This window comes from Colossoma macropomum, unplaced genomic scaffold (genome assembly GCF_904425465.1).
Source record: "Colossoma macropomum unplaced genomic scaffold, Colossoma_macropomum, whole genome shotgun sequence".
Lineage (NCBI taxonomy): Eukaryota > Metazoa > Chordata > Actinopteri > Characiformes > Serrasalmidae > Colossoma > Colossoma macropomum.
Genome location: NW_023494799.1, coordinates 22056820 through 22079472, shown reverse-complemented (window position 1 = coordinate 22079472; position 22653 = coordinate 22056820). Strand labels below are relative to the sequence as shown.

General features: G+C 38.7%; 1 protein-coding gene across 2 annotated transcripts in view; it reads left to right on the top strand.

Annotated features, from left to right (window-relative positions):
* The window catches only part of dagla (diacylglycerol lipase, alpha), a 72039-nt gene extending 51332 nt beyond the window's left edge, over positions 1-20707 (top strand). For both annotated transcript variants that reach the window (XM_036585986.1, XM_036585985.1), the window contains 5 exons: positions 1-169; positions 1355-1481; positions 9039-9202; positions 11956-12569; positions 14718-20707. The exon at positions 1-169 is cut by the window's left edge and continues 37 nt beyond it. In XM_036585986.1, coding sequence (XP_036441879.1) covers positions 1-169; positions 1355-1481; positions 9039-9202; positions 11956-12569; positions 14718-15250 — 1607 coding nt within the window. In that variant the 3' untranslated portion in view covers positions 15251-20707. The remainder of the gene's footprint in view (positions 170-1354; positions 1482-9038; positions 9203-11955; positions 12570-14717) is intronic.
* Positions 20708-22653: the final 1946 nt, after the last annotated feature.

Genomic DNA, 22653 nt, shown 5'->3' with positions numbered 1-22653 from the left:
AAACTGAACTGCCGATGGAGGACGATCCTCCATCTCAGGGCGTAACGCCTTCCAACTCTCGCCTGTGTTTACACCCCAGTGACCTCAGCATAGCCCTGTCTGCCTCCACCCCCCTCTACCTGCCTGGACGCATCATCCACGTGGTCCACAACCACCCCCCTGAAACCTGGTGAGAATGTTAAAACCTTTTGTTCATAACGATTTTGTAGTAAAGGAATAAAGGAAAGCACAACAGTCTGAGCATTGACCCCAGTGTTAGAAGATCCAGCACTGCCTCAGCAAAATCCTTACAAGAAACTCTGTCCACTTGACGGCCATCATGGCATTGCCGCTGGGCCCTTATTTCCACTCATACAAGACCAGATTCCTCTCTCTTTGAATGGGCAGAGACCTATAAAACCGAAACCAACTGCTACATTAATGTTTCAGATAGTTATTTGAATCCACTGATGAAATCTGACAACAACAGCATTGCATTTGGCTAAAATAACACACAAAAGAAGCATTTTTTCTTCTTGTTCTGGCTGCTGCGCTTGCGCATATCTCCACAACTAGGGGGGCTTTACCCACTAGCGCCTTAAACGGCAAGATGGCTCATATATTGAAGGGCGAGACTTTCCCCGTAAACAGACACCATGTTCAGTGTTACAAGCTTTCCTGTTCATATTTCAACGAGTGACCATCTCCTCCTGTATAACTTTTCTGGCCGCAGCCGTTTTTGGCCTAATAAAGAGAGCATAACTGTCCTCTCTCTGGGTGAGAGAGATGGTTCTCTCCCTGCCCCCCCCATCACTCAGCATGATGCTAGCCAACGCAGTCATCTGTAATACACTACAGAAAGTGTAGGGGTGATATGACTTCTATTGTTTCATTTAAAAAGTGCTCTATAATGTTCAGATGATCCAAACAGCCACTCTGATGAACTGTAATACACTACAGGACGTGTAGGGGGCAGTGTGGCTCCAATTGTTTCATTCCAGATATTCCGGATATTATTTTTAAATTTTAAGTTTTATTACTTTTATGTATATTCTTGTCATTGAAAATTTATTAGCATTCAACTTTGGGTGTCCATTTTATTAGAAGTTTATGTTTGATGTTCTACAGCTTTCTCAGTCATTTGAAAATCTTCTACAGCTCTGTTCATCATTTTGGACACGTGTAAGATTTCTTCACAGCTTCAAACTCATTATTTAAAACCTGTGAAGCTGCACACCATTAGCATCATATTAGAATAGTTTAATCCTGCAACAAATTGGGCTTTGTTATTTGCATAGTTATATATTTTTTCATCTGATGGCCCCTCTCTCTCTCTCTCTCTCTCTCTCTCTCTCATCTCTCATTCTCACTCTAGCTGTGGTCAAGAAGACCCTACATACTCCGCTCTATGGGGTGATAATAAGGCCTTCGATGAGGTCATCATCTCTCCAGCCATGCTGAATGAGCACATGCCACATGTGGTGATGGAGGGCCTCAACAAGGTTTGTGTGTGTTTTTTATGTGCTTTTTCTGAGGATCATGTTTCTGGTGCAGCTCTCTGTGGGTGTTTTGGATGAACTGAGGCACTCAGAGCCACTCCACACACACATACAGAATATTAGTATCTGTTCTGCTGTAGAGGGATTAGAGAAACTGACACTACGCAAATCTGCAAATCTACAAATCTCTTAGCAACACATTTTCTTTATTTAGCTCGGCTGTGTGTGGACTGGCTGGGGGCTCTGGGCTGGTGATTCGTTCTTATGAAGGCTTTTCTGCTAAACTGGAACTGGGCATGCTGGTGCTGCAAAGCTTTGGTGTCTGTGCGTACATGTGTGTGTAAAAGCTAAATTTGTCATGTTTTGTTGCAGACAGTGGTGGTGCTAAGTTTGCCTTTGAGAGAGGGCTTCAACAGTTAATCCACAAAGTCGATTAACCCTTTAAAAAGTAGATATGTGTTGTCTACTGCAGGAAGTGTGTGGGCAATATGGCATTCATTGTTTCATTTAAAAAGCGCTCTATAATGTTCATATGATCCACACAGTCATTCTGACAGACTGTAATACACTACAGCAAGTGTAGGGGGCGATATGGCTTCTATTGTTTCATTTAAAAAGTGCTCTATAATGTTCATGTTCTCCGCACAGTCATTCTGACAGACTATAATACGCTACAGGAAGTTAGAGGGCAATCTCCATGTCACTTTTTTGGAGAATCATTTATGAATTACCTCTTCAAATAAAAATGATTCTGAATTAAATGTCTCTGGCTAACAGCTAGCTTTCTAATTATCCTTAAAGCTTAACTGTAAGCAGTAACATCAGCTCATGCTAACTTAATGCTAAATAGCGACCTAGCTATTATTTACTGGGATATCATGACTCTTCCTTGTGTTTTATTTTTACCTGTTTTGTTATTATTTTTTCTGTTTTTCTCCATTGCTTAGGACACTGGAACTCTAAAAATGCATGATTAGCATTAGTTGTGCTAGCTATTTAGCTATCTGTGTTGCTCTATTCATAGCTAGACTAATTGATTATAGAGATAATCCTGTGTTACAGCCTTGCATTAAGGCATTTTGCACTCTTTCCTTCACTTTGGGTTTTTTGCAGGGGTCTCCTCCTCTTCTCCTCCTTCTTCTCAGCACAGGCTTTACTCGCAGGTCTCTGTTTGTGTCCACTTTTTCTCCTGTATAGCAGAAGTATTGTACAGTAACGTGTTTTGGTGTTTCTGCAGGTGCTGGAAAACCCATTTTTCCTTTCAGACAAGTTTGCTGTTGAAGACGAGGAGGCTAATGCTGGTGTTGATGTTTCTCAAATTCCTCCAGATTCCCCTCTGAGTCCTCTCATTTCAGACGAATCCTTTTCTCCAAATTTAGCCTGTCCCTTCACTTTCCCCCCAAATGAAGCAGTTTCTACTCAACCAGTATCCCAAATCCCTTTACAGCAGCAGCAGCAGCAGCAGCCTTCAGCTGCCCCGGAAAACTCTGTCCCGGAAAACTCTGCACCACTCAATGCTGCAGTTAACCCTTCACCAGCAGCATCGCCTTCAGATGCTCAAATGCCAGAGTCTCCAGCAGCTGGAAGTCATCAAATATCAGATACTCCAGACCCACCTGGTGCTTTCTCAGCACCACTATAATGTCTATATAACACACAGTACATCTGTTAACTCTCTGGAGTATCATACTGTCCGTTCAGTTAGAGATGAGCTATTTGACCAATTCATGCTCTGCCCACAGATGCATTCTTTTATGGCAGCTTTTGAGATGCTCTCTTTAAACCTTTGTTTAGAGTTGCTATGCTATGTTCAGCTTCCAGTTTAAATTGCTTCGCTACCGAGCTGGACCGTGTTGTAATAGTGAATCGAATCAAGGCACGTTGTAAACAACAACGACAAATTTTCCACCATGTTAACGTTAGCTCGATCACACAACAAAATCTGGTGTGGCTTTTTTTGCACATAGAAAATAAATACATTTCAATCAAGTGTCACATTATATTAAATACTTTTCCCAATATGTTAAATTCAGCAAAAAAAAAAAAAACAGTAATTGTGCATTAAAATGTGTGTGTCTCTGTAGAGGATGTGTTCACTTATTTACACTTAGAAAAGCAAACAAAACATATACTTTGACCAGGGGTGTTCAAACTTTTGCACACCGCTGTCTCATTTAAAACTAATGTTGCACTCTTATGTAAGGTTTGTTCTGCACCTTCTCAGTTCTCGTTTGCTTGAAAGGTTTTCGCTAATGTTCTTTAAATCTCCAACCTGGACTAAATTGCTGTGAATGGATTTGTGGGCGGAGCTAAGTCATATTTCTCATTTAACCATGAAAATTCTGACAAATCTGTAAAGCAGATATTATAACTAGCCTAAAAACCTCTTATGTAACTTCTTGTTTCAGTCCCCTTAAAAAAGATGGTTCTTCAAGGGTTCTTTAGTAAAGGCAGTGGTTCTGTTTAGAGTTCTTTATAGAACCATGCTTACATGGTTTCAGGTTGGAGAATGTGTTGTATATGGTTCTATATGGCACTATAAAGGGTTCTGTAATTGTTAGGATTTCAAGCTTGTAACAACAGCAGAACCCTTTGGTGCTTCATAGAACCATTTTCAAAAAGGTTCTATAAAGATATATATATACACAACACATTCTCCATCAATCTTAAGGACTGTTTCGCCATGCAAAGAACCATTAATGCATGAAACGGTTCTAAATAGGATTGCCTTCACTAAAGGACCCTTGAACTATCTTTTTTAAGTGTGCAGAATTTGCACACTTTATATCCAGAGCTTTGTTCCCAAAGATGCTCACAATATCGCACAGAACTTCTCAGAGTACTGTGCTAATTGTTAGCAGTTCTTATTTGCTGTCATTTAACGCTTTAACATCTCTGATGTGAATCACTTTCTTCGGGTCTCTTGTCTCCAGTTTCCGTTAAATGTCCAAGTTTATTCATTGAATGTCGTTTAAAGGTGCAGTGTGTTAGATTCAGGGAGATCTATTAGCAGAAATGGAATATAGTAAACAAAGTCATGTTTTCATTAGTGTATAATCACCTGTAACTACAAATCGTGGTGTTTTCGTAATCTTATAATAAGTCTTTCATATCTACTTACGGAGCAGCTCCTCTTCCAAAAGAGACCACTATGTTGTGCAAGCCATGTTTCTACAGTAGCCCAGAATGGACAAATCAGCTTTTACGCTGAAGGGGCAGTTTGAATTTGGTGGTGCTATTGCTCTAATTGGAAGACATAGAAAGAAGAATCAGTGGTTGCTGCTGGTGCTGGCTGACCATTTAATGTTGTGAGAAGTTTGACAAATGGAGGATCAGACTTATTATTTAGCACAAGACAAAGTGAGAGAGGGTGAATCCTCGCCATCACAGAAGCGAAAACATGAATAAGCAAAATGAAATCGGGACAGATGACGGCAGAACACCTGACTAGGTTCTGTTACGCAGTTAGAAAGGGAGGGGTGAGGGAGGGGCATTAAGTTGGTTGCAATCTGCAACATCACCACTAGATGCCACTAAATCTTACACGCTGGACCTTTAAGCTGCAAATATTCAGCAAATCTGAGCTGTAGATTAACCAAATCTTATTCCTTTCCATAGTAACCATCTTGTTTCACTCTAGGTGTCGTGTCCCTGCTGTATACTGCTACGGTGGTGTCTGCTCACTCTTTCCTGTTCTGTATAGAGCTCCCTCTTTCTTTTTTGCCGTTTTTTTTTCTCCCTCTCATTCTGTATTGAGTATCGCAAAGCTGAATGAAGTGTCTTGTTTTACGCTCACTCTTTCTGTGCTGCTGTTTGCAAGGATTCTTTCAAAAAGTCGCTGCTATAACAAAACCTTGAGATTTTATATTAGAAGGAAAAGACGTTTTTTAACTTTTAAAGAACACACTTAAACAAGATAGTTCTTCAGGGGTTCTTTAGTAAAGAAAATTGTTCTATATAGCACGAAAAAGGGTTCTTGTATTGTTACAAACTTGACACCATAACAATAGAAAGAACCCTTTTCAAAAAGGTTCTGTATAGAACCATATACAACACCATTCCTTATCAATCTGAAGAATGCTTTCATGATGTAAAGAACCTTTAATCATGCAAAGGGTTCTTTGAGTGTTCATGGTTCTATATGGAACCATTTTTTTTTGTTGGTTTGTTCATTGTGAAATATTTTGCAAAGTGAAAAAGGACAGCAAATTGTTTCTTAAATAAAAAAATAAATAAATAGGGGGAAAAAGGGTTTCAAGGTTTTGATGTGGCAGTGACAGAATGTCTTCCTGTGTTTTGATTTGCTCTGTAGTTTACGTTCTCTCCTCTGCTGACCAGGTGAAATGAGACAGCCTGTGTGTTGTGTGTGTTTACACTGTATCACTTTTCTCTCCTGCTGTTGGTGGCGGCGTGCAAGTAACGGTTTGTTTTGGTTCTGGTAAACTGAGACAGACTTGACCTCAGCTCTGCGGCCCACGTCACATACCGTTTCAAAACACAGTGTCATGTTTACTTGCTTAAGGTAGCCTTAATTGAGGAGGATATTTACTAGATGCTTGTTAAAGCTGCGTAATTATATAATTTGTTAATTGTTATAATGATATTGACCTTTGCTGTAGTGATATATTGTCACTGACCAGGACAATATTGTTTTTTTTGTCTTTATTTTGTCTACATTTTGCGGTTCTAATATATTCATACCACAATTTTATCAGCTTATTGCATGGTTGCCTCATTAAGCAGTGATGCAAGCCAGTCTGAATGTGTATCTCATGTGTAAAAGCTGTGTGCGCCACACATCTCCAGCATGGCCTCTAGGCTCGTAAGTGTTATTTAGTAATATTTTATTAAAGCATTATATAGGCTCATGGCATGACTCTGACATTCAGACCACTGTTACATTTGTGTTTGTTTTGTTTGTGTTTGTGGTGTGTTTGACTTGCACAACATCGCCATACTTTGATTATGAATATGGACACTTTGTTACATTTATCATATCTGTTTGTGGTTCCTTTGATCTGTTTTTAATCTCATTAACATGTTAACATTAATAAACATATCATTGTTTCATCCTTGGGGCGTGTATGACTGGAGTTGTTTGTGTGAATGTGTTTTAATCTGTCCCGTAATTGACCTGTCTGTGCTCCAGATACGAATGTGTTCTTTTATAACAACTGTTGAGTTATATGGACCCTTAGGAAAAACAGAATATGTCTGTAACAAGCTGTAATATTACTGTAGTCCTGGTAGAACTTAGTATAGTAACACTTGTATTACTGCAGCAATATTGTAGTAACAGTATTATAGTACTACAGGATATTAGTATTGCTAATAGCCTATAGTAATCACAGTACTACACTGCAGTAGTTTCCTTATTATAGTAATTGGATTTACTAATTTAAGATTCTGATCAGAATACTGGTGTAGAAAGTTTTGTAGTATTACCATAGAGGTCTTAAAGTTTCAGGTCCTGGAACTGGTAAGCATTATTACTCGAAGGGTAATTCAACCAGTTTTTCAAAAAATTCTGTACAATTCAGTGTTTGAGATGTAAACAGAGTGATTCAGAGTGGTTTGGTGTTAAATGGTTCAGATTTCATTATGGTGGTGGTGATGGGAACAAGGGGTTGCCATTACTACAACACAAATGTAGACATTTTATTTACTGTCCAAAGCCACCAGTGAACCTACATGTGTCTGCTGAGCTTTATATGGAATGTTAAAAAATAGTATAAATCTGAAATAAGTTTTCTTTGGGGACTATTTCACCTCATAACTCCCTGCAAGTATCCCTCCACCATGAACAGATACATTGTAGGCTGAACAATGTCTCAGACTTCAGGCAGTGTATTCAAAACCATTATGTGTAATAACTTTCTGTGAGGGACCTTTTAGAGATGGATATCTGGTTCCTGTCACCACCACTATTAACAATTCTGACTCTGTAAGTTTCTTAGAATGAAGCATGTTTTCATCTTGAAGACTGAATTGTGCATAAATACATAACATTGTGTTGGCAGTTTGAAAAGCTACCATGCTAACATTAGCTTGATTACATGGCAAACAAAACTGTGCCTGGTCTATACTGACAGTCTGACTTTTCATACACATTAAAAAACAAATATCATAAGTGCATAATGTATATAAATAACATGAGTCTGTTCTGCAGTTTCTCATTAGCTTGAATGAATAATTGACTCTAAATGTAGGTATTGTGATATAAACTGAGTCTGTTCTACAGTTTCTCATTAGGTTGAATGAATACCTGACTGTAAATGTAGGTATTGTGATAAACTGAGTCATGTTAGGTGACAACAGCTCTACTACATATTTATCCAGCCCTGGTGTCTACAGAGCTAGACTTCACTAATATCAACCTGTTTGTAAACATGTACTAATTATGTCAGCGTGTTCTGAGTTTGAATAGATTTACAGTTCAAAAGTCAAAACTCAAAACTGCCATTCAGTATAAGTAAGTCGGTTTTCAGCATCAGAAAAAAAAACAAAAAAAAACAGATTTAACAGAGGCCTCACCAACTAAATCTAATCTCAGCTGTTTGAGTGTTCAGTGTGTCACTCTTTACCTTTATTCCAGCTTCCATTCTTTTCAGGAGACTCACTTTGAGTTTCTTAAAGAAATCTGCAGACACACCTCCAAAGTTCAGTCTTAGAAGCTGGTTGATCATTTTCTGAAGTAATTCAAACACATTCAGTGATGTTGAGGTCTGGACTCTGGGGTGGTCAGTCCATTGTTCAGCTTCTTTGTTTGATGTGTCTGTCTCCTTTTCTCAGTGAGGTTCTTCTTGACAGCTACACATCCTTTCAGACCCATAGTGCTGAGTCGTCTTCTTACAGTGGAAGGATGGACAGAAACACCTGTGGATGTTTTCAGATCTGAAGCAGCTTGATTTTCTCCTCTCAAAGATGAAAGCTTTAAGTGCTGTTTGTCTGATGGGGTCAGTTTTGGTGTCTACCATGTCTTCCAGGTGGTTGTTAGGAATCTCTGTAGTGTTTTATAAATTTTGGAAACTCCTGTTTTTTCACTTATTTTCCTTTGACTTTCTCCTTTATGCAAGTGGATTATCTCATATCTAAAATCATCAGAAACATCTCGAGAAAAATGAGTACCTTGTAGTTAATGGCTGTTTAAATTGGAAACTCAATAAATGATTTTTGCACAGTACTGTGCTCGCAGAGAAAGTGTTTAATCTGCACTGGCTGAAATCTGGAGCTCTGTGCTGCATTCACTGAGTGTTTTTGAGGGAGAGAAAACACATGAGACAGCGAGGATTAATTTTTAAACAAAGGAACAAAGCCTGTGTGAAGGGCTCAGTGACTTTGACTGTGAGTCCGTGTGAAATTTCAATGTGACATTTCAGTAATGTTGCATCATTGCACTTTATATTCACCCTTATTAAAATTCACTCTTACATGAATTCTAAGTGATCTATGTGTTTTTGTTCATAGCTTTCTTACTTATAAGGCTTAAAACTTATAATTATATGACCCCTGCCACCGCCTCCCCCTTCCACCCCATCTCTCTTTTTTTCTCTCTTTTAGGTTCTGGAAAATTACAATAAAGGGAAAACAGCTCTTCTGTCTGCCGCAAAGATCATGGTCAGTCCTACAGAAGTGGACCTGAATGCAGAGACCATTTTCCTTGGAGCCTCCAACTCCCAGCAGCCCTCGCCGCCCACACAGCACCGCAGAAACAGCAGTGTCCGGTCAGTCCTGCACGCTAACCCAAACAGTTTTACACCTCACAGTATCTGTTCCATTGCAGGACGTCTGTCTAATGTTTGTAACACTGTATTTCTTCTCATGAGCTTGTTGTAAGATTATTGATTGCTGTTTCTACTGAATTAGTTAAATTAGTTAAATCCAAAATTTACACTTAAATTATTATTGTTACATTATTTTTGGTTTTTTTTCCATTTCTTTTAAAAGATCTTTTTCAGTTTTTCAGAGTTTAACATGAGCACAAAATAAAATTAAAATTAGAAAAATATCCATATGAATAGGCTGCCTACAGTGCCTACTTTTAAAATATTTAATAGTGTATATGTGTATGCAAAAGTTTGAACATACTTTTTTTTAAGTTAAAATAGAGAACACATTTAAATATCATTTTTTTTGCACATTTTAGTGCTCAATTTCTATTTATTTGCTGAGTTTAACATATTGGGGAATATATATATGTATAGTTATATAGTTATAAATTATATATCATATTTTACTATATCTAATATATTATAATAATATATTTAATTTTCCCCAATATATTAAATTCAGCAAATAAATTTATTTTCACTACAGTGTAGACTGTGTACATTTAAAGGGTTGTTTTTATGGATGCGTGTCATCAGCACTGGTCTTGTTTGAAGGCTCATTTAGATGTAATAATGTTAGGGCTTCAAACTGGCTTTACGCAATGAAAACTTCATGCAACTAGTTGTATGTTGTGAGCTGCATGCAGCATAATTTACAGAAAACAGTCAATGCATTCAGTTACTGCACTAGATAGCCAGATAAGCAGCTCACATTTCTTGACATAGCATATCGTTCTCCCTATAAAGTCATGCATGAGCTGTAAAGAAGAATAAACAGTGAAACAAGCAGCCGTTTAACCAGAGGCTTAGCCAAGGGTGAAGCATGGCCGCTTTTCTAGCCACCCCAGTTAGTGAAATTGTGTCATATATTTAATTAATGTGACTGAATGTCTAAAATATGCAACATCAACACAATTTTGTCTTTCTGGTTACTTTTGGCAGTATTTGTATTGATGTAATATTTTACTATTTTATGTGGAAATGATGGACAGATTTACTCATATGCAGAGAAAAAACAATGCATCACCTTTTAGTTTTGTCTTAGCATTGGTTTAAATGGTTTAAACAGCTGTTAGCATTAGCTGGCTGGTTAACATGGATGTTGACAGAAACGATAAATTCACATTTGTTGTCGTGGCTCAGGAAACTGACAAAATGAAAAACTACCAAACTTCAGTCAGTCAGGTGGGGTCTTCTTTTCAGCCACCCAGCCAACCTTCTTCTGTTGTGTTCTCTTGTCCACTAATCCAGTAAAATCAATCATTTGAAAGTACGCCGTTCGAATTGATCACTCGATATGTTATTGCTGTTTCCTGAAACTCGGTGCATCTGTTGCGGCTGAGTTTAAAATGATTTGCACGATGCTTTACATCCCATGTGTCAAACACAAGGCACATGGGCCAGATCAGGCCCGCCACACAATCTTATCCAGCCCCCAAAAGTATTTTAATTTTCTATTATTAGTCCGTTTCACTGTATGCTTCACTACAGGACCCAGTATACACTGCAGCAGAATGTGCCCCGACTCTCCTACCCCAACAACAAACTAAGGGACAGCAGTTACACCTCAATTCTACACAATTCTACGCAATTCCACACTAGTCATATCACCAAAATGCATTTCAGCTGCAGTTCAACCAATATAAACACTTAACATTAGCTCTGCAGCTCAGAAACTGAACTAATTTTACTTAATTTTACTGTAAAAGAATTAATGAACTTGCAGCAAAGAAAGGATGCCAAGTGTGTAGTTTAAGCAAATAGGCAAGTGTAAAAGACTGAGCTCCTGGGGACATTTAAATTTTGAATATTTGAAGTATCCATGTAATATTTCAAGGTCTACTACAAGTGTCTGTATTTTTCTGCTGAAGTTGTTTGCGTATTTTGAATAAACAATGGACAGTTTCGGTAATAGCACAACATTAATTAAAAAAAGAAATAAAAACATATTTTTCTCTGGCCCACAGATTTAATGAGATTTTATAATGTGTCCTTTTTACGTTTGACACCCCTGCTTTACACTATGCATCTCAAGTGCTGTTCTGTTTCATATATGTTTCAAGCAACTAAAGTTGCGTGAGAATTTCACTATGTAAACATCAATGCTGCCCTCTCTCAGCTCCTGTCAGTCTTTAACTCTGAGCCCTGTCCTTTCTCACTTGCCCACTGCAGAACCACTTATGGTAGCATCCAGTTTCCCCCCCGCCCGCTCTGGTTTAGCAGGCAGGCACAGCGCAGATAGAGCTCTGTCCAGATGACTCAGTCTTACCCACCTTTCCTCTGCTTCCTTCCTTCTCCACATCCCCCCCCAACCATTCCCGACATACTTTATTTCCTCCCTTTCTTTTCATTGGGCTTATTTTTCCTTGTTTGTGCTCCTCTCACTTATTTGCTTTTACCTGCATCCTTCTCCTGTATGCTTCTCCTCTATGTTTCCTCCCTCCTCTCCTATTTCATTAATTTGCTTTTACCCATTTTCCTATTTTTCTTTTTTTTTGTCCAACTTTTTCCATCCGCTCCTTTCTCCTTCCTCTCCACCCTTGCTTTATTTTTTTTGCGCTGTTCCCTCCTCTCGTCTCCTCTCCTATCCTCTTCTCTTCTCTTCTCTCCTTTCCTCTCCTCTCCTCTCCTCTCCTCTCCCCCTGCAGCTCCTGCGCCCGCTCAGAGATTTCCCTGGACGGTTTTTCCGAGTGTCCTCCTCCACCCATTCCCGTGGTGCTGACAGGGGCTCGAGAACGGCTGGCCGTGGAGCTGCGGGAGCGTAAGGCCCCCCTGGCGGTCATGGAGAGCCTTTCGGACGTCGAGTCGGTCTACAGCCTGGACTCCCGCCGTTCCTCGGCCGCTCTGAGGGGGTCGCCGTGCCTGGGGTCATTGCCCTTCCCCCTGGACGCTCCGATCCCAGAGGAGAACCCGTCTGTGAGCTCGCGCACTGAGCTGCTGGCCGCAGACGGGCTTCTCCACGCCTCTCCGGAGCATGAGCTCGGGGAATCCGGACCCTACTGCCCAACGCCGCCAGAACTGACCGTTCCTTCCCAACACCTCCTGCCAAAAAGCCCGCAACAAAGTGGCCACGGTCCTCCGCTTCTGCTTGGACAGACTGCCATAGGTCGGCCTGGCCAGCAGAGAGCAGTCTCACGGCCCTCTTCACAGACACTCGAGGTAAATCAGCGGTTAACCGTCCCTAACAGCCAGGAAACGAACCCCGGCGCACCCTGGACAGGACCTGCGGAAAAGGAGTCTGAAGAGAATGCAAAGGATGGAGGTAGGGCTGCACAATTAATGGTTTGTTTGTTATTATTGCAATGTTGGGCCTGAACAGTACGGCAGTAGGTGATGTGCCGTATGGCTGAACAATGAAAAATATCTAACTGCGATTTTTCTGACCAATTTTGTGATTACAATTTAAATGCATAGAAAATAATTTTCTATAAGTTATTTGCAGGCCTGAAGAGCAGAACATACGCTTTTTCTGGCATGAAGCTTGAATGTTGAGCGCATTAAACTACCAGTTAGTTGTGATGGTTGTGATGTCACATATACATGTGTTTTTTTTACTAATTTTGATTAGTGAACCCATCTACAGGCAGTTCACAAGCTCGCTGTTATTGGGGTAAATTTTCTCCATATAAAACACGTTAAGACAACAAAAATTGTGGAAAATGTATTCTAGTATAAAAAACGCAGCTCTTGCAATTTGAAAATGGCACTCTTTCTTATTGCAATTTCGATATAAAACCATCCAAAAATTCAGTCTTCAGCCCTAATATGCAGTATGCAAAACCGCAAACCACTCTCAAAATTTTTTTATTGTGTGCTGAGATCTCATCCAATCTCAGACCTTCCTAAGTGATTTCAGATAAATTAGTATTAAATTTCTAGGTTTCTAACACATAATTTTGGTCAAAATAATTAGCCGTATTCCCACAAACCGTTGAAGTCGATTCTAGTGTTCAAAATGTAGCTGGACAAGCTTAAAACGTGAACATATACACCACTTAGCTATGTTGCCCGATAAGGCTGAACAATTTAGGGAAAATATGTAATTGCGTTTTTGCTGACCAGTATTACAGTTCTAATTTGAATGAATTCAATGATTTAAAGGTGCAGTGTGTTAGATGCTTCCAGAGATGAGGTTGCTCCCTTTCCAAGCATGTAGTAGAACCTACGGTGGCCGTCAGGTTTTCTGCCATCGGCTGTCCAGATTTTGTTTTGCTTCTTCATGTTTTCTCTTCTTTGATGGCAAGGATTCACCCTCCCTTGCTTTTTCTTGTGCTAAATTTCAGTTCTTCCAGCTGGAGCTGCAGCGCCACCAAATTCAAGCTGCCACTTCAGCTAAAAAGCGTGAAAGGTGCCTCTAGAGCCAGTGTTTGATTTGTCCGTTCTGGGCTACTGTAGAAACATGGCGGCGCAACATTGCGGCCTCTGTTGGAAGAGGAGCCGCTCCCTATGTAGATATGAAGGGCTCATTCTAAGCTAACGAGAGCACAGCGATTCATAGGTACAGGTGATTATAAACTAATGAAAACATGGTTTTCTAAATTATATTCCATTTCTGCTTATAGATCCCCCTGAATCTTACACACTGCACCTTTAAACTCCAGAAGATCATTTTTTTCAGACTTGAGCGCTGATTGTAGTGTGGCAGACTACCAGTCCACATACTCCGAGTTATGAGGTTAAATTTCCCCTCTTAGAAGTTATAATTAAATTGCAGCTCTTGTGATTTGAATATCACACTCTTCCCAATTGCAATTTCAATTTAAAAAGAGATTAATTGTTTAGCCCTATTGGGCTAAGTTTTCATGCACTTCTCTCAGCTGTCCTATTACAGACATATGGAGCTCAAGTCCTTTCACAATCGAGAAATGTGAGCAGACCACTTAAGTAATGAACAAATAAAAATAATTACAAAACAATCTTTTTTAGTTTATTAAAGGCAACTGTGCAGTGGCCAAATAGATTAGCCATAAATATATTTTAAGGAATGAAATATATATTGCTGGCATAGGCTCCAGCACCCACCTGCGACCCAGAAGGATAAGCGTTTTAGGAAGTGTGTGTGTGTGTGTGTGTGTGTGTGTGTGTGTGTGTGTGTGTGTGAAATATAGACCGATCAGGCATACTATATTTGTTCATTTTTGTAGGTCAGCATTGAAAATAAAAACATACACATATATATTTCTGTTTGTAGCCAGACTGTAAACGATCAGAAAAAGCTGTTAAGCTGTTAATTCCTGTACAGATTCCTAAAATCTGTACTTGTGCCACATCCTGAGTCACACTAATATAATAATAATATAATGACCAACTTTGCGCATTGTCCAGTAGACCCAGGTGGAAATCAGTCTTTGACTGCTTAGCATTATATAGCAATATCATTGCAACTTGATATTTTGTCCATGTTGTGCAGATCTGAGGTCGCCCTCTGCTGGCCTGGAGGAGAAAAAACAAGAGGAGAATCGAGTAGAGGTCAAAGTGGACATGGAGAGTGGACTGTCCCTCACCACCCCACTGTCCAACGGTAACCCCAGCCAGGCTGTGCTGGAATTCGCCCAGTACCTGGACTCTCTCTTCAGGCTGGACGGCAGCGGTTCTCCTCCTCTGGAGCTTTCTGATGGAGAATCGGAGTCTGGCCGAGGCTCCTGCAGCCAGGCGGAGGGTCAGTGCGATGACCAGCACTCGAAAGACGCGGACAGGGACAGGCAGCTACTGGTCAGGGCTACTCTGGAGCCCAATCTCGTCCCCAAGCCCCCTCGCACCTTTGCCGGCTCTGCGGACCCTTCGTCCGGCATTTCTCTTTCTCCGTCCTTTCCTCTGTCCTCGTCCGGGGAGTTAAATGACCTTTCACCCCCTGACGGGTCACTACCAGTCAATCACTCCACTCTACGAACTTCCACTGCCTGTCCTTACGCTGAGGACAACACGTTGTCATCCATGGTGTAAGTGACCCACGAGCCTCTCTTGGCCCCGCCCCTTTCTCCTGTTTATCTCTGTTGGTTTCACTACTGTTCAAAAGTTTGGAATCACTGTTTTCAGTATCATAAGACCAGAATGACTGCAGGTGTAACTGTATAAATCTTTTGATTATGATTCTTTAGGAGACGATTCAATGTGTCATTAAGTCTCACATTTCAGTGTGATTCAGTTGTTTAGGAAATGACTCATCATCAAATCATGACGCATCATTAAATCTCAAATAACAGCATGGTTTGATTCTTTAGGAAGTAATTCAGTGGGTCATTAAATTTCCAATTTTAGCACAATTCAGTTCTTTAGGAAACGATTCAGTGCGTCATTAAATCTGAAATTTCAGTTAGATTTGATTCTTTAGGAAACGATTCAGTGCACAATGGCTCAGATTGCATTATCTTTTGGTACGATTCAAAATTATATTTAAAAATACACATATTGACTATTTAAACTGCAGTCGAATACAGACATTAAAAACAAGGCATCAAGCTTTTATGGATATTAATAAATAGCATACTTTATAATCTTGACATGACAGTAACATCTCCAATCAGTACAGTTGAATCATCACCTTCAGGTCGATGCATCACGATGCACTGATGCGTTTTTATTAAGAAAATTTTGATGTGTCCAGCGTTATGAATGGAGCTGTAAATATTTACATAATAATAGAGAAGACAGTATAGAATCAAGTATATAGTTGTAAGAGAAGTTCTCATAAAATTAACATTCAGACTGAAGTTCTACAGAAATTAATATCCAGAATTGCTCATATTTAAAAAAGTAGTGATGAAATGATAGTAATTTACGGTAATTAGCTGTGTACAGTGTATTATCATTTAAGAGAAAAAAAAAGTTTTGAGTAAAACACCTAAACATGCCCTCACTCACTGTATACACTGTTATCAAATAAAATATCAGTGATATTTACAGTGATTCTAAATTTTTGAACAGTAGTGAATACCACCCCCACCCCCCAAAAAACAGTGGGTGCACTTTTTATTGCTTTCTCGGACGAGTGCGTAGAAACCTGCATGCGTAGCAATGCGACCTGTCCAAGAAGTCCAGGCCCGGTGGAGGCCTGAGGAACCACAGAGAGCAGAAAAAACCTCATTTTGTTACTGTCAAGACATTTTCCACACTGAATGCAGTCTGCCTCATGCGTCACTGTTACAGACGTGGCCGCCTGCAACCACGAGGGCGCCGGGCTGCTCCTATAAAGACGTTAATAAACACTATCGCTGCCGTACGGATGAAGCTTTGCACAAAAAAACGACCAGAAATACACATCGAGTCTAATCTTATCTTATGTTTACATTCATATTAACGCCACCGAACAATAAAATGTGTAAAGTTGCCGGATTTGCAGGGAATTCCTCTCGGAAGGGACATGACAGGATGGCAAAAAGGGACTGCTTAAAGGGAAATTCCACCTATTTTTCAAAATTTCAAACGGATGTTAAAGTCATTCAGAGTAGTTTGGTGTGAAATGGTTGATTGTAGAGACCCAGACCAGGGGTCTCCATGACTACAACATAAACATAGCCATTTTATTTGCTATCCAAAACCACTAGCGAACCTACACGTCTTCTGATTTTTATATGGAATGTTGATGATGGTGAATAGTGGAAAATCTAAATCGTGAATACATTTTGGACCAAAACTTTAAACCGATGGACCTTTTAGAACACGTGTCAGGCACCACTCCTCGTGGGCAAAAACACTGCAGACTTCAGCACACTGCCTCATTAAACACAGCTGATTCAGCTCATCAGCTCATTAGCAAAGCCTTCATGAACTGAATTCAGAGCATTAGATGAGGGTAACACTAATGTCCGCAGCACTTTAGCCCAGAAGGTCCCCAGTTTGACATGCCTGTTTTAGAGGCATTAACCTCTTCAGATGTCTGGTTCCCATCACCACCACTGTAAACATCTGACTTGGTAAGTTTCTGTAGAACAGAGCATTTCACACCAAATCACTCTGAAAGACTCTGTTTACGTCGTAACAGTTTAATCATGCAGAAATTTGGAAAAATCGGTGGCATTCCCCTTTAAAGTAGAGAGGCTAATGTGTAAAGAGTTGGAGTTACAGATAAGGTGACACTTCCTCAGGTTTTTAAAGAACAGATGAAGAAAAGGTGGGTCTAAACTAAAAGGTAATATCAAAACCCAGACTTTTACAGATTTTGGAGTGAAGGAGATTTTGTGTGCAATGTTCTGCTGAGTATACGTAACAGGCAGCGCTCGAGATTGTGTCCTTTTGAAGTGCAGGGGCCATTTACGATTTATGATTTATGATTGTGTTATGGTGTGCATGAGAAAAATAATGAATGCTTAATTTTTTGACATTTATTTACCATCGTTGATCCTTATTCACACACAAATACACTTTTAATTTTTAATTTTCAAGCTTTTTTTTGCCAAAACTAAAACCCTGCCAAATATATGTAGAAATTGATATCTTATTTGATTTTTAAAATGAAATTTATGTAATAAATTGATATTTTTTTTTGTTCTTTATTTGCATTCTGACATACGTTTGGCCTATTATCACTCATGAATGCACCGTGTAACAGTGAAATGAACTGGACAGCATCAGGCATGCACCAAACACAAAATACCACTGTTTTTGAATGCCCTCTTTCTTTCAGCATTAGGCAAGACTGTCTTTATTAAAATGCTCAATTCATTACACGTGAGCATGGACTGGAGAATTCATATCACACTGAACAAGATCCAGTAGCAAACTGATTTTTTTAGGGAGTCTCATCTGCATTTTTATCATTTCTACTGTTGTTGTTATGACTATATTACAATAATAATCGGTGGTTTATCATTATGATGAATATTTTAGTAACTGTTACAGTTTGACTTGCCTTTTTCTATTATTTCTGAATGAAGTGTTTTTTTTTTGTTCTAATTTGAGGCATTTTAGCCTTTTTTTATTAGAAGGAGTACATCTTGTGTCTGTGTGAGGAAAAGTACAGCAGCGAATAATAATAATAATAATAATAATAATAATTAAAGTGTATTTATCATGCACCTTTCACACATTTAAATGAAGTTTAGACAGCTTTATTAAGACATTTAAATAAAAGCCATGAGAACAAAAAAAATTAAGTAAATAAAAACAAAGAAAGAAAATAAATTAATAGTAAACAAGTCAGCAAATAAAAAAGGGTCTTTAACAATAGGAAATATAACATTGAAAAAGTGAATGCCACTGTCATTGTCCTGCGGAGTAACACAAATAGCCCTGCCCACAATACAAATCAAACTCCAACAGCTTAAATCATTCTTATAAAATCAACAGAAGGTGTTTAAATGTTTACACTCATTGCCGTGTTGGTGCAGATTAGTGCTTTGCGGTGTTGAATACAATGAAAAGAGTTGAATTGGTTTGATTCAAATGTGCACATCTGCAGCCGTATGCAGAAGTTTGAACATCAAATTTCATATGTTGTGAACATAAGCACAATTTCTGTGCCGACAACATACTGGAAAAAAAAATGTCTCATCACTTTTGCACAAGCTACATTGTATGATTTGTTTTCCCAGTATGTTAAATTCAGTAAATAAACAGTAGTTGTGTATTAAAATGTGCAGGAGTGTGTCTCTGTAGAGAACGTGTTCACTTATTTACACTCAGAAAATCAATACAACATGGAATTTGACCGGGGGTGCCAAAACTTTTGCATACGACTATTTAATTAGATATATTACTTCGGCATAATTTCTGTCAGAAGTAAGTAAGACTGAAAGACAAAACTGTGTTGATGTATTTTATTCATGTAGAAATTATGTTCGCTTTTGAATCAAGTCAGTTCATCAATTTAATTAGTTTCCTGTTGTGCTCTACAGGTTATATGATACACTATTATATTATTCACTAATACATTACACACTAATACAGAATGATAAAGACATTAAATAAAAAATAATGACTATTATTATTATAATTATTATTATTAGTATTATTAATATTATTACTACCACCAAGACAGTGAAACACATTGTGATATATACCCCTAATTTTGCACAGGCCTTACTTTATAAAGCTCTGCTCCTGTATTTACAATTACAGATAGTGATGCACTGATTCCACTTTTTCTCTTCTGATATCAATACAGACGTCTGAATTCGAGATATGGGCCGATACTAAGTACCAGTTCGATAGCAAAACTCCTCTGAAAGACCCGTAACATTGAAAACTGAATTTACTTTCTTTCTTTTTTATTTTTAAATTAGAGACTTTGATGTAGTAAATAAACACTGATAAAATTTCAAAACTCTCCAGTCCATACAGTCCATATATGGAAATTAAACTGCCCTGTTCACACTGAAGTTATAAGGAGTGTTTCAGCCTGGACTGCTTTTAAAAATGAGGCACAGTACAGGGCAGCCAATCAGGACAGACCTCATTTATACATGTCAGTCTTAAAGGCACAGTAACACAGCCTGTTTCATTCTAAGGGATGTGTTTAGGTCTGAAAGTGTTCATTTTAAAATGAATTATGACTGGTTTGGTGTAAAGAAAACCCCACAAATGTCACAAATAAATTAAAAAATGTAGGATATGGGCCCTTCAAAGCATTTATAGTTTTTAGTAGTATATAAACATAAATATACAATAGAGTCTAATGTACAGTAATTATTTAATTAGCACTGCATTGCAATTACAGCTAAAGTAATGTATTGACTGTGGATCGTTCACTTCTGATTGATATCTGTATCATTTAATAAGGTCAGTATGTGGGATCAGTGCATCACTATATACAACCTGGTGAATCGTACAGTCACTCAGTAATATGAATTTTATAGTGGCGTGCTATTTCAGACCATTTATTCTGCAGATTGGGGTCAAAGGTCATGCTTGTATGTACAGTATGTCGTCTACAAAGGCAAATATAGGCCCTCTTTTTGGATCTGTTACATTTGAGTCACTTCTGTCTGGATTCCCTGCTGTACTTCTTCTCAGTGGTTGTGTATAGCACTGTCTTCTTCATGTGATTATTTTATGCAAGTATAAACCCATCTTATTTTCAGTCATTTTTTAATAAAAAAATAGAAAAGAATCCAGTGGGACATTATCAAGAAAAATGGCTGTATCATGTATCATAGTGATGACTTTATCTGAAATCTATAGCTATATTGATATATATTATAAATGGGAAAAAAAGTATTTATCTGTGGATATATGCTGATTTAAGAAAATCAATGATGTAGCCATTGGTCTTCAACAGAAACATATTTCTTTCTATTGTTGCCAGCTACCTTATCAGTCCTTACTTTTCATGAATGAGAATGTATTTAAGACCTGCCTGCACATACACACACACACACACACACACACAGACGCATACACACAAACACACTACCCTGCCTGTAAAAGAATAAAACAGTACAGATTTCAGACAAACAAACACTGTCCTGCTCTTTATTTACTGTTTGGAGTTTTTGTTGCATTTGATTGAACCAATTCAATGTATTATTTAAAGGGCCCATATTGTGGAAAACTGAATATCCCAAATTTTTATAGAAAAAATACTTTGATGTTGTGTTTGCTTATGTCAACCTATTCAGCCTACAGCAGTTTGGCCCCGCCCACCCATGCTGAAGTTATAAGGACAGTTTTAGTGAGGACTGCTTTCTAAATGAGACACAATGTAGGGCAGCCAATCAGAGCATGGCTCATTTGCAAATATCAGTCTTAAATGGATAGTAACAAAAACAGCCATTTTAATTCTAAGGGATAAAGAGAGGTTGGAAATTGTTGTGTAAAAATGAATTATGACTATGAGACACACCTCCATATAACTACTGCAGAAACAATATCAAAATGTTATTGTAGTGTACCTTAGCACTCAAACACTGAGCTACTACAGCCACATTTTAGTTTTTGTGCAAATAGTCAGAATAAGAAGTGGATTTAATTGTCAAAGTACTATTTAAAGGTGCAGTATGTAAGATTTAGGGGGCTCTATTAGCAGAAATGGAATATAACAAGCGTTGTGTTTTCGTGAGCTTAGAATGAGCCCTTCTGAGCCATATCTGCATATGAAGCGGCTCCTCTTCCAACAGAGGCCACCATGTTGTGCCACCGTGTTTCGACAGTAACTCAGGACAGACAAACCAAACACTGGCTCTAGAGGGCGTTTTTCACGTATGCACACTGAAGCATGATTATGGTGGCGCTGTCAGAGCCAGTTTATGAGGAGTCTGGCCTCTTCCTATTTCCCCTGTTCTATCAAAAACATGACTGAAAAATGTCAGAGGCCTTAAATGAATGGGGGTAAATATAGCTAAACGGCTAAAAACAAAAAGTTACAATAGTTTCTAATCGCTTGCCCAGAACATTCCTTTAATTTTAGAAAGTAGAAGGATGTATTTCACTAATAAAGCAAAGGAAACTCACCTGTATGTTTCCTTTTTTCTACAGCAAACAGGTTTTGGGCAGCAGAATGCTAACATTACTGCCACTGAGTGCTAATTGGTTGGCGAGCAGAGCAGATCATTAGCTGTTCATACTCATTGACGTCATGAACGTACATGAGGCGCCATTTTAAACTTCTATAACGAGTTCAAAAGCTCTTAAAAATATAACAGTGGTGTTAAAATGTTTTATGCTGTTCTGTGTTTAGGAAATTAATGCATTATTTTATATAAAAAAGTTTAAGTATTTATAAACCATGATTTAGCTCCATATTAACCCATTCATTTTGGACTAGCTTGGTACCTGTAGTGTTTGAAAAACTTGGAAGACATTACAGAGTGGTAATTCTCTCTACAAGTTCTCTGGCGCTGTAGCTCCAGTTGGAAGACAGAGAAATAAGAAGAATCAGTGGTTGCTGTGTAGTAGGCTCTACTACTCGGAAAGGGAGGGGTGAAGGAGGGATTCAGCTAGTTGCAATCTGCAACCTTGCCACTAGATGCCACTAAATCTCAAAGACTGCATCTTTGACTTTAAACAGAACAAAAATACTGTTTACTGCTGCTGCTGCCCCAATCGAAGCAGTCTGTGTGTCTTTGTTCAACATGCCAGCGTTGTTTGTCATATTCATGTTTTAAGAAGAATGCAGACCTTTTATGTGTAGTGTACATTTGATAGGCTTTGTTTATATTATTTATATAGAAACCATTGCTAACAGTAGCCATATTCCCAAACTGTTAGCTGGCTAACATGCTGCCTGAAAACAAACTGCTTTTCTGTAGTAGCTGCCTTCACCAATTCAGCCCTAACGACTAGCTCTATGCTGCGGCTAACGCTTACTACTATCGGCACATACAAACCAGATGATGAATGCGTTAGATAGCTCCTATAAGATGATATTTGACCTGCAGCCTATTTGGTCAGATTGTGAAGACGAGGGTGAC